Here is a 12,959-nt window from a genome sequence, read left to right on the forward strand (position 1 = left end):
TGATGTGCACATAGGCACACAGCAGTACCTCATGCTGAACACTGTCCGTACACAAAACAGAAGCAAATCAAACTTCAGAGCATCTTTCTACGCACGTTGACACTAGCGAACAAAACATTGCTTTGTTTACCTCGCGCCACGAGTCCCGCAAGCCCGTGCACGGCCGAGACGGACGGGACACTGTAGTGTCAGCCGGCAGCGCCATGAGCGGCAAGCGCCGGCATATGGGAAAGAGCGACAGGAAAGGGTGTGATTGAGCAGGAGGGGCTCTTTTGACAGGCATAGTTAAATAAAGGAGGCGTTGCTTTAGCAGAACGCGACACCGTTGGTGAACAGGAAAATAGCGTAGGAGAGAATGGAAAAGCACGTAGGTTAATCAACTAGAATCTCAGTTGGCTGCGTTTTCGGGAAAAGGGGGGTTAAGTGATTAACACAGAATTAAAATGCCTTCACGGAAGTGCACGAGGACGGTAACACATGGGATCATTAAGCACTCAATAATTGCGCAACATTTTCGCAAATTAGTACGAAAACTTGTAACATAGGCACTGTAACGAATAGCCACGCTTATGACATTTTCCAGCAGGCTGACGTCCCCACCTACGCGATGGAAGTCGTCGTCCAAGACGAGGCTGCGGGCGTGAGCACAGCGACACGTAAGCATCAGAGGAATGAGTGTTTTAATTATCGCCAAGTGTGTGTGCAGTTCGTAAACATTAATGTGTTTACTCTACAGCGGCAGAGGATCCACCGCGCGGCGCGGCGCCTGCCGAAAGGGTGGCCGCTGCACCTGGTAAGTTATTGATCCTCAAGCTGTTAAATAAAATGAGCTCTTGTATTTTATTGATCTAGCCCAATAAGCCATAACATGGCCATAGCCACTTTTATTCGTACCATAAAATGCAGTGCAACTGTAGAAAATGCTGTATGCTTTCAGTGTTGCAGCACCCTGTTCGGCCACCACGTCTACAGCGACTGCGACGGGTGGATACCTTGACGACGATGTCGTCGCAGTGCGCCCGTAGCCTGGAACAGGGCGACGAGGTGCTGCAGGTTGGCAGGCCCTTTGGTGTCATTTTACATGAAGGACATAAATATTCTTTATGCTTTGTTATAAGTAAATCATGAATCTGGAAAACAAATCAGCTTGGGATGTAAACAAGAAATATGCGTTGTATAGAGGGCTCGGTAACGTATCTTGCCAACGATCAGCCGCCGGACGAAAGGTTGGTTAGCCCTGAAAAGGGCTGTTTGGTGGTGAGAGATGCATTAGAATAGATGACGCAAGAGTAGTTCCAGCAGGTCTTTGTCTGTCCAAACGAAGAGGGTATAGCTTGTACGCGACGCTTGACACTGCCAAAGAATGCCATCAGGCCAGTGGCTCTTCAGCAGAAAGGGAATCGTTGTGAAGAATTGCAACGTGCACAACAGCAGCTTGCAGCCGTGAGCTGGTTGCGAGTAATCAGCAACTGATGCGAACAGTTCCACCATGATTATTCATTCCAGGTGCTGCGCAGAATCGAGGCCTCCACAACCCGCCTCGCTGTCGCGGCAGAGCGGACGGCAGCAGCCCAGGAGGGGATCCTGGAGCAGGTGCGCGCCATAGCGCAGGACATCGCTGAGCACCTGCAGCAAGCGAGAAATTAATTTATCATTTTATTCATTTGTTTCACCAGTTCCGTTTGTTTTGTTTATTTATTGTTTGAGTTTCCTTTGAGTAATAGATGAGGATTTTTTGGTTGAGAGGTGCAATGCGCGCACCCATTTTTGTTCTGTTGTTAGAGTTTCCTTTGAGTAATAGAGGAGAATTTTTTGGTTGAGAGGTGCAATGCGCGCACCCATTTTTGTTCTGTTGTTTGAGTTTCCTTTGAGTAATAGAGGAGGATTTTTTGGTTGAGAGGTGCAATGCGCGCACCCATTTTTGTTCTGTTGTTTGAGTTTCCTTTGAGTAATAGAGGAGGATTTTTTGGTTGAGAGGTGCAATGCGCGCACCCATTTTTGTTCTGTTGTTAGAGTTTCCTTTGAGTAATAGAGGAGGATTTTTTGGTTGAGAGGTGCAATGCGCGCACCCATTTTTGTTCTGTTGTTAGAGTTTCCTTTGAGTAATAGAGGAGGATTTTTTGGTTGAGAGGTGCAATGCGCGCACCCATTTTTGTTCTGTTTGAGTTTCCTTTGAGTAATAGAGGAGGATTTTTTGGTTGAGAGGTGCAATGCGCGCACCCATTTTTGTTCTGTTGTTAGAGTTTCCTTTGAGTAATAGAGGAGGATTTTTTGGTTGAGAGGTGCAATGCGCGCACCCATTTTTGTTCTGTTGTTAGAGTTTCCTTTGAGTAATAGAGGAGGATTTTTTGGTTGAGAGGTGCAATGCGCGCACCCATTTTTGTTCTGTTGTTTGAGTTTCCTTTGAGTAATAGAGGAGGATTTTTTGGTTGAGAGGTGCAATGCGCGCACCCATTTTTGTTCTGTTGTTTGAGTTTCCTTTGAGTAATAGAGGAGGATTTTTTGGTTGAGAGGTGCAATGCGCGCACCCATTTTTGTTCTGTTGTTAGAGTTTCCTTTGAGTAATAGAGGAGGATTTTTTGGTTGAGAGGTGCAATGCGCGCACCCATTTTTGTTCTGTTGTTTGAGTTTCCTTTGAGTAATAGAGGAGGATTTTTTGGTTGAGAGGTGCAATGCGCGCACCCATTTTTGTTCTGTTGTTTGAGTTTCCTTTGAGTAATAGAGGAGGATTTTTTTGGTTGAGAGGTGCAATGCGCGCACCCATTTTTGTTCTGTTGTTTGAGTTTCCTTTGAGTAATAGAGGAGGATTTTTTGATTGAGAGGTGCAATGCGCGCACCCATTTTTGTTCTGTTGTTAGAGTTTCCTTTGAGTAATAGAGGAGGATTTTTTGGTTGAGAGGTGCAATGCGCGCACCCATTTTTGTTCTGTTGTTTGAGTTTCCTTTGAGTAATAGAGGAGGATTTTTTGGTTGAGAGGTGCAATGCGCGCACCCATTTTTGTTCTGTTGTATTTGCCTCTTTCTATTTATGCTTATCCAGCTGCAATGCCAGCGTGCTTTTTTTATTTACACATTTCGAAGGCGCCTAGTCATTCACACTGGAATCGTTACAAATAGTTGTCGATTTCTGTGTATGGGTTTTGTACTGCGATATTTATATTGCTTCACTGTGTTGTAGCTTACTGCATTCATTATGAAGCGTTACCGCATAGTGTTTGCACTGTGATATTTTCATTTCGGCACAGTGAGGCTAAGGTGCAACGACTACAATGTCGTCTTTTTTTCAGAGCACCAAACTAGTCACTCTTTAAGTTGCATAGTTTCACAAATGAAAATGACCATCCTCATTGCACCACACCAGTGATTGGTTTCCTCTAGTCTTCGTTCCAAGGGAGTCATTGCAAGAATAACTTTCACGCGTGACACTTTCTGGGTGCTGTGAGATTGTAGAGCCAATTATTCATGTTTTATGTAACATGTTTCATCACAGCTGGCAAGTGCACTCACCTTTTTACAATTATGATTCACCTGTTGTTTAGCATCGCACTACAATTGCTGCCGAGAAATGAATGCTTCTAGTCAGTGACTCATAACACTGACAAGGGAATGGACATACCTGGTATAGTCATACTTTCTTGCAAGGTCACGTAAATGTAACTGCAAGTTTTACATGCCGTGGTGAAAACGGAATTGTGTGATGCTGATGTTGCAATGTTGTCACATGCTTTGCTACCTGAAGCATGTTGTACTACAAGGTTTGTGATGTACTTGTCATCATAGAGTGTGATAAAGTTGACCTATCTATTTTTTGCGCTTTTACGTTAATTTACATCTACCCATTTGGACATGATGTGACGAGTGTAATGCTGTCACTACACTCGGCGTTACATTTTGTTTGTGTTTGAATCCGCATTCATTACGTGTTACTTGCTTGCCTCGCCTGCGTATTCATGCTTGCACAGAAGTTTTGATACACCTAGCACAAGAGATGGCTAGCAAGCATATTGCCTCACTCCTACCAACGTACACTGAGCGTCAAAATGCACAGGATGCGGCGGTTGCGTTCATTCTGATGTGTTTTATGAACATTTTTCGCACCTTTTGCTGATGGTGACCATGAGTACAGAGTGCCAATCATATGTATTGCTTCCATCAAGTCTGTCATGGCTATGATGGGTCAAGGGATGTTTTTATTTCATATTTCATGTGATATTTAAAGAAAAGGCTGCACTTTCACGTTGCTACCGCGTTTCATGTTCCACTACGAAATAAGTACTTTGTGATGTGCATATTGCATAAGACAATGCTAGCTTGGGAGCAGCAGCGAATGCAGTTCTTCACAGATGAAGGGGCATGAAGCATTGCCTTACGACTGCTTCGCGAGTACTACTGTTAATAAGTGGCAGCCTTGGAGACGCTTGCATAGTGACGAGTGCATTGTTTCCACGGCTGTGGCATTCTATTCAAAGGATTCTTTGTATAAGTGTACTTCATCATCATCCTGGTTACGCCCACTGCAGGGCAAAGGCCTCTCCCATACTTCTCCAACTACCCCGGTCATGTAGTCCCTGCAAACTTCTTAATCTCATCCGCCCACCTAACTTTCTGCCACCCCCTGCTACGCTTCCCTTCCCTTGGAATCCATTCCGTAACTCTTAATGACCATCGGTTATCATCCCTCCTCATTACGTGTACTGCCCATGCCCATTTCTTTTTCTTGATTTCAACTAAGATATCATTAACTCGTGATTGTTCCCTCACCCAATCAGCTCTTTTCTTATCCCTTAACGTTACACCTATCATTCTTCTTTCCATAGCTCGTTGCGTCGTCCTCAATTTAAGTAGAACCCTTTTCGTAAGCCTCCAGGTTTCTGCCCCGTACGTGAGTACTGGTAAGACACAGCTGTTATAAACTTTTGTCTTAAGGGATAATGGCAACCTGCTGTTCATGATCTGAGAATACCTGCCAAACGCGCCCCAGCCCATTCTAATTCTTCTGATTATTTCAGTCTCGTGATCTGGATCCGCAGTCACTACCTGTCCTAAGTAGATGCATTCCCTTACCACTTCCAGTGCCTCACTACCTATCGTAAACTGCTGTTCTCTTCCGAGACTGTTAAACATTACTTTAGTTTTCTGCAGATTAATTTTTAGATCCACCCTTCTGCTTTGCCTCTCCAGGTCAGTGAGCATGCGTTGCAGCTGCTCCCCTGAGTTACTAAGCAAGGCAATATCATCAGCGAATCGCAAGTTACTAAGGTATTCTCCATTAACTCTTATCCCCAATTCTTCCCAATCCAGGTCTCTGAATACCTCCTGTAAACATGCTGTGAATAGCATTGGAGAGATATCTCCCTGCCTGACGCCTTTCTTTATTGGGATTTTGTTGCTTTCTTTATGGAGGACTACGGTGGCTGTGGAGCCGCTATAGATATCTTTCAGTATTTTACATACGGCTCGTCTACACCCTGATTCCGCAATGCCTCCATGACTGCTAAGGTTTCGACTGAATCAAACGCTTTCTCGTAATCAATGAAAGCTATATATAAAGGTTGGTTATATTCCGCACATTTTTCTATCACCTGATTGATAGTGTGAATATGGTCTATTGTTTAGTAGCATTTACGGAATCCTGCCTGGTCCTTTGGTTGACGGAAGTCTAAGGTTTTCCTGATTCTATTTGCACTTACCTTAGTAAATACTTTGTAGGTAACGGACAGTAAGCTGATCGGTCTATAATTTTTCAAGTCTTTGGCGAAACGAAGTGAACTTCGTTTGTGTTTAAATTATCATAATCTGTTGGATGTGTGGATTGGGAACATTTACCATCCGTATGGAGGTGCACTTGTTGTGTATACAAATTTTTTAATGTATTTTCCGCTGTACAAACACAGCCCTGCGATAGCCTAAGGGCACTGCACTTTGTATAAATAAATTATGTATTATGAAAACTCACCATTCCTGTGTCCTTCAGAAAAGGTTGACACCGGCGCTGCGTTGCTGCCTTCCTCTGAGGAACACGTCGTGTGGTGCCAGCACCTGGATGTCTCCTGGCTCCTCAGCTGGTGGCACTTCCCCACCATAATCGTCCAATGTCCAGTCGCCCGCGTCCAAGGCAACGTTATGGAGAGCAACGCATGCATAAATGATTCGCGCTGCTCTATCGGGGCTGTATAGCAGTGTCCGAAAGCGCTGCAAGCAGCGGAACTTGCTTTTCAACACCCCGATACATCTCTCCACAACATTGCGCATGGATGCGTGCTCCTGGTTGTAGTGGCCTTCAGAGGTGGTGCCGGCATGGCTGCCAGGTACTGGAACAAGCAGCCATGGCTCGAGAGGATGTCCTGAGTCTCCTATTACAGAAAGTGACAGCTGAGTGCTCTGCCCTAGTTAGGGGTACGCATTACGAATACTAACCAAGCAGATACTCGCCAGGCTGCAGTTGTGCCGCTAGGCGTGCACGCAGTGGGTTACGCTGCCACACCCAAGAGTCATGGCACGAACCAGGGAACCGGGGGTCCACAACAAGAATGCGAAGTTCCGCGTTGTAAACCTGCAAAGGGGAGCAATACAAAATAGCGCTGCAGATATGCTCGAAATCCGTTTTGCCATTCATATGCACAAAAGAATACACGTACGCTGGTACAAGTAGCAGACTGTTTCAGCCATAGGCGTGCACAGGGTCTTGCAATTAGGGGGGGGGCAATGCGCCCCCCCTTATGTGGACGCCTGTGGTTCGCACTAATTGATAGCTAAATGAAAACTCGAGGCCCGATATTGCACAAGAACCCCCATACGAGCCAAAGCCAGCCCATGCAATGGTTGTAAGTACTTCCGTGTTCAAAATGCTTCCATCGTGTCTTCCCTACAGTGTATCCATTTCTGCTACGACTGCTGCCCATTTAAAACACAATTTTGGAACGGCAGACTGATTATGCACAACACATGGCACTCATCATTACTCCCGACATGTCAGATTTCAACGAGCTCGTAAACAGTTCCCCGCATGTCCTCTTTTAATCGTTACATTACTTGTTATGCCAGCTTGGGCATTAAACCGAACAATTGCAACTATGGGCGAGTAAAAATGGCAACCACAGTTTGAAGTAAAACGTTCCAACGGTACTTACGACCATGACGTTTAGGGCGTAATAACCCTTCCTCGACATGAAGCTCGCCGTGTCAGCCGGGCTGAGTCCCTCTGGCGTCATAATGGCGATCAATGTGCCATCGACGCACGCTAGCACGCCTGGAATGGCGCCGCGTCGCGCAAACGCCGCCTTTGCCTCATCCTTGGCAGCCGGTGTCAATGGAAAGTCCACCAACTTTCGCCGGGCAGACACGGAAATGATGGCCTCCGTCACCTCGTGAATGGTGCTGTTCACGGCCGACTGTGCCATGCCTACGTGTTCCTCGCGACCAACGCTCCTCTGGAAGCTTCCGGTGCCGAAGAATCGCAACGCGCACAACACTTTCCTTTCTGTGGAAAGGCCACTGGCTCGCTGGCATCCAATGATAGGGTCAAGCTCGTCGCACAAACTACGCACTGTTCGTTTGGACAGACGAAAATACTGCCGGAACTCTTCTTCCGTCAACTCTTCAAATGCATCATCTACCTCGGGTCGTCGTCTCTGAGCGACTGCACCAGCCGCACAGGCGACACGAAAAGGCACGGCAAAGAAAAACGCCATGTTCTCCAACTGTTGGGAGCGCGGAATCGGATTGAACCGGATACGAAAGATGCTAACTGTCCCAAGTACTTACGTTCTAATCCAATCCAAGCCGTCTGGTAGCCGTTCTAATCCGTTCTATCGCTCCGGACGGACTCTCCGTCCGTTCCGTGGCGTTCGTCCGTTAGCAGACGACACGGAATGATTATGAGCAGCAAGACGTCACGGCTCACGTGACAATTGACGTCATGGCATTCGTCGCGGTTCAAATTGACCAATCGTGTGCGGCTCGATGGAACGGACCGCCTCCGTTCTATTTTGGAACGCGTACAAGATCGCGCCCCAGATGTACGAAGATTGTAAGATAGCAACAATTATTATTATTATTATTATTATTATTATTAAGACCTTTTAACTTGTTCTTGGGCACTTTATTAAACATATTTCGTTGATTGATTGATTGATTGATTGATTGATTGATTGATTGATTGGTTGGTTGATTGATTGATTGATTGATTGATTGATTTAGTCCCTTCTGGATGCTCTCTGCGAAGCGACAACATGCTGGCAGTTGCGACGGCGGTTGCTTCTGGACTTGGACGACTTCGGCTTGCCGACCAGTGAGCACTCTTACCGTCTTATTCCGGCAAGACTTCCCCAGCATGCCGCTACCCTCGGTCAACGCTAGTGCACGTGCGTTCCTGCGGGCTGCCGCTTAATCAACGCAGAAGAGTCTGCCTCGACGACCTGCTCGCTTGTAGTGGTCGTTCCTGGCTGCTCTCTGCGAGGTGACAACACATGCTGGCACTTTCAGCGACAGTTACGGCGAGCCTAGAGAGACTTCTGCACTTCTTCTGGTGAGCGATACTCGTCGTGTTTGTCTCGACAGGAATTCTTTCGACGAAGTTTGCCCGTACTGCCGCCAGATTTGTAGGCTAGTCTCTGGGCTGGCTGTCTATTTTGTTTCTATGAGTTTGCTGCGCACACAGGAAAAAGATGATAGCTGCTTTTTTTGTCATAAGGCGCTGGCTACCGATCGAAAAACAGTTATATGTGCTGAATGCGAATTTTCGCATCCCCTCGGACAGTCATGCTCTGGAATAGCAGCTAACGCGTTTACTACGATGGGTCAAGCTAAAAGACGTGCGTAGGTGTGTAAAACATGCTGAAATAACAAGAGACTAAACACCGGCACAGAGACTGCTCTTAAAGGGAAACTGAAATGGTTTTCAATTTCCATGAATTGCTGGGGTTGGGAAGAACAGACCTATTAATTTACGGTTCCGAAATTTTTTCTTTGTATTGTCAATATAAGGGGCAGAAATCGCTTTCTAAATCCCCCCCACGGACGCGCCCCCGTCGCTTCCCGGAGAGCCGGGTGAGGAGGCAGCCGGAGGAGAGAACCGGCGAGAGTGACGTCATTCCCGGGGATCGTACTGCCGGACCGGCGTGCTGGCATGTGCGGGCATGTTTCTTTCCGTCCTGCGCTTTACTAAACGACGCTACGAGAGATCTGCCGCCGCTCACGTTTGTTTTGTTTTGCGATTTTCGTGAACTGTGCTTCCTTTCTGTACTGCGTGAGCGCCTACAGCCAAGGGCGCCCAACATGCCCTCGTTCTGTGCAGCATTCGGCTGTGCGAACACAGGCGGGCGAGACGATGTGGTGTTTCACATATTACCGAAGGACAAGAAACTTGCAGCGCAGTGGGTTCGTGCGGTGAGGAGAGATAATTTCTTGCCGACGAAATCAACTGTGCTGTGTTCGGATCATTTCCGCGACAGTGATTATCATCGGAGCTTGACAACGATGCGGGCAATCGGTATTCCAATCAAATCGGCGCGACTAAAGGCCGGCGTTGTTCCGTCTATATTCTCCCACAAGAGAAACACCTCGCCATTCCAAGAGCGGCCTTCGTCAAGAGGAGAAAGGGTGAGGTAACGGTTTTAATGTGCACACGGGCAATTTCTTAAACGGATGATCACCTGAGTGTCGAACAAATGGCCTTACAGCGGCCTATGACGAAGCGAGGTGGAGGCGCAGCCGGGAATATGCACATGCGTGCAAAGTGCTTGCCGTTTTCATCCTGTTTTTCCGCTCCGCTTTGTCACGGAACACTGTACTACGGCTGTTTGTTCGGTGCTGTTTTGGTACGGTGAAATAACTGGCCGCGGGTACGCTTGCGCATTCAGTGATATTTGTGATTCGTCCTACCACGCGGTGCCCGCAGGTTTAGCTGTTCAGCATTCGTGTTCAAATCGCACGACATAAGCCATTACGGTAATATTTTCATGCTCGTGTTAGAGTAGTTGAACTCGTCGTGTAAAAACTTCGTTCCGTAGATTTCGCACTCACAGCTTGCTATCAGCAGCGAAATGCCACAAAAACGAGCGTCGGCACAGCCGCGCCCGTGGCAAGGCGAACGGGCTCAAATAATGAAGTAACGTTGTGAGGTATTGAACTTGTCAGCGTTCGACTTGGTCTAACCCAATACAGGCATCGCTGCTGGACAAAAAATGTTTTCTTGCCTTTAACTAGCAATGCATCACGCATGGCAAAATTATTATTTGAAAGTAAATGTAATACATTACTCATTACTTTCTTATTACGCTCATTGATTTGAATTACATTACCAATTACCGCTTTCAAAAAAGTAATTGTATTACTTTACGATTGCTTCCAAAATGTTTTCATGCACAGAAGAAGCAAAAAGCAAAGTATAAAGGGACGCCAACCTTTCTTCAAGGTAACATACAGTTGCCAACATTTTATGCCCTCCCCCCCATGTGCCTCCACGACACCTCACGACACTACCAATGTTCTGGCGCCGTACACAGCTTACTGGTGTATATTTAACGCAATTAATAAATTACTTTAGCCATGAAATTACAGACACCAAATAATTCACATTACTTAATCACTAGACAACTAATCCATCACATAAATTACTGAAAAAATATTTCAATTACTGTAAGTAATCTAACTGTTGTCATGTTTGCTGATATGCATGATATGCTGAAATTCATGACATCCATGCCTCGCACTCTTTCAGGTTCTAGCAGAGCACCTTGAGAACCGAACCCCTGATGAACCTGTTCCACTAACATCACCAATCGAAGAGTTTGAAGCAGCCAGTGCGACGCAGGCAGATAATGTTGAAGAGTTTGAAGTATCCAAAGGCGGCACTTATGTTCGCGATCGTGTATCAACACGCAAAAAATCACGGAACTTTAGACAAGCAGCGGCAAGGTGCATGACATCGCGGAATAGCACCCGTGTTTACAATTTAATGAGATGTTAGTGCTTCGGCATCCTTCCAGCAGCAAGTTCCCAGTGACAGTTTAGCGCGTTTTTTTCTCCCGTCATTGGAACGTGCAGCTACTTGAAAAGACATATGTACCAGCTAAGATTTCCAACGCGCGAGAAGGTGCACACATCGCTCTCGCTGTTGGCACACTCAACATCGTCGCTGCCCCCGTTGCCGCCATCGTTTTCTGTATCGGCTGTCGGTTCGAACATGTGCGGCGAAAATACAAGCTCTCCGAGACAGCGAGAACGTTCCATAATGCTTACATCTCAGCTGTGAAGCCAGAGCAGAACAGCGTGCTACGCTCTGAAACGGCGGCGCCGACCGGCGATCCCCGTGAATGACGTCAAAGCGGTCCCGACCAATCACGGGCAACAGCGGTGTTCGCGCGATGCCCCGAGGCGCTGGTGCGCATTTTCTTGCAAAAAACAGCCGCTTGCATTTGTTTCCGGCCTTTTTAAACGAGATATTCGTGTTCAGTGGACTCAAAACTGTAGAATGCCGCAAGGAACTCATTTTTTTCGAAAAGTGTTTCAGCTTCCCTTTAAGGAAAACGTTGGATCACAGTGATCACTGTTAACGAGCTTTAACGAGAACAAGAGGGGGATACTCGGCGAAGGCTGGCAACAGGAAACACGTCACGCCTAGTGTTAATCCCATCCGTTAGTTGACGCGAACATCGGGAAAAAAGAATGGGAAATGAACTTACAGACAACGTTTTCTTTTTTTTTATTCTTTCCCGCTAAAACTAAAAAGTTTTGCGCATAAATGAACCTATACTTCGCAACCTATTTTTCTTGCGTCACCTAGCAACAAGCTAGCGACACACCAGACGCGCCATACGATGCGTCATGCGCCGGACGTGGCATGCCGTGCCACAGAAGCGAGCGAGGCCGGCTGCGCATGTGAAGTTCGTCTTTTCGGCGACCCGTCTCTTTTGGACGTAGCCCATTTGTTGGGCTCCCGGTTTTTTCTTGCTTTCCTTCTGCATTTCGACACGGCACCACTGCAATATTGGACCACGGCAAGGTGAGAAATTTTGTTTGACAGTCTGCGACGCATTTAATGCAAATTTAGGCTTAGAGCACCAAACCGAGACTAGTGACGCAGTTAGCGAAATACAGCTCGGCCGTTTTGGCGCAGTTCACTTGAGGTAATGAATCGTGCTGGGAAATGTTTCCGACGCTTTCTATGAGCCCCAACATTACTGTAACTTCTTTCGGTAGTTCTTGGGCACGCTTGCCGCACCCAGCTATGTGACACGGTTAGTGAAACGTAGCTCGACCGTGGAGACGGTTTCGCGTGTACTGAATCTTACTGTGACAAGTTCGTGACGTTTTCCTTGACCCCCAACATTATTGAATTTCACTACTTTTTGGGATACTTCTGAGGTACGAGCGCCGCGCCTAGAGCTGTGCTGCAGTTAGCGAAAAGCACCTCGGCTACGTGCCGTAGTTTCGCGTGTGCTGAACGTTACTGGGACAAGTTCGTGACGCATTCTCTGACCCCCAAATTATTGTATTTCGCTACTTTTTGGGATACTTGTGAGGTACGCGCGCCGCGCCTGGAGCTGTGCTGTACTTAGCGAAAAGCAGCTCTGCTACGTGCCGTAGTTTCGCGTGTGCTGAACCTTACTGGGACAAGTTCGTGACGCATTCTCTGACCCCCAAATTATTGTATTTCGCTTCGTAACTTTTTGTAATACTTTTGAGCCATGCTCGCCGCGCCTGGGGTTGTGAAGCAGTTAGCAAAAAGCAAGCCGGCCAAGTTGACAGTTTGGCGTGTACTGAATTTTAGTGGGGTAAGTTTGTGACGCTTTTTATGGCCCTGCAACAACATATGTACACCTTCTTTTGATACTCACGCTTGTCGAAAACTCAACGAGCGATTGCCAAGAGTGATAACATGGGAGTGTTGCTTGCGCCGGCAGGACGCGTAAAAGATAACGCCGAATAGCTCAAAAACCAAGAACCTGGCAATTTTGT

General features: G+C 46.9%; 1 protein-coding gene across 1 annotated transcript; it reads right to left on the bottom strand.

Moving 5' to 3' along the window:
• Positions 1–5,969: 5,969 nt before the first annotated feature.
• Positions 5,970–7,690, bottom strand: LOC140218466 (putative nuclease HARBI1). Its single transcript, XM_072288180.1, has 3 exons — positions 7,130–7,690; positions 6,417–6,552; positions 5,970–6,310 (listed from the first exon to the last, which is right to left on the bottom strand). The coding sequence occupies exons 1-3, from the start codon at positions 7,688–7,690 to the stop codon at positions 5,970–5,972; spliced, it is 1,038 nt and encodes a 345-aa protein (XP_072144281.1).
• Between the last annotated feature and the right edge of the window lie 5,269 nt (positions 7,691–12,959).

This window comes from Dermacentor andersoni, chromosome 1 (assembly GCF_023375885.2).
Source record: "Dermacentor andersoni chromosome 1, qqDerAnde1_hic_scaffold, whole genome shotgun sequence".
Classification (NCBI taxonomy): Eukaryota; Metazoa; Arthropoda; class Arachnida; order Ixodida; family Ixodidae; genus Dermacentor; species Dermacentor andersoni.

What these genes read in the sequence shown, in the direction of transcription:
- LOC140218466 (XM_072288180.1), bottom strand. Translation starts at nt 7,690, where the DNA reads ATGGCGTTTTTCTTTGCCGTGCCTTTTCGTGTCGCCTGTGCGGCTGGT. An exon ending in ACGCCCTAAACGTCATGGTC is followed by an intron (nt 6,553 to 7,129) that starts GTAAGTACCGTT and finishes TCCCCTTTGCAG; the next exon opens with GTTTACAACGCGGAACTTCG. An exon ending in GCCTGGCGAGTATCTGCTTG is followed by an intron (nt 6,311 to 6,416) that starts GTTAGTATTCGT and finishes TGCTTGTTCCAG; the next exon opens with TACCTGGCAGCCATGCCGGC.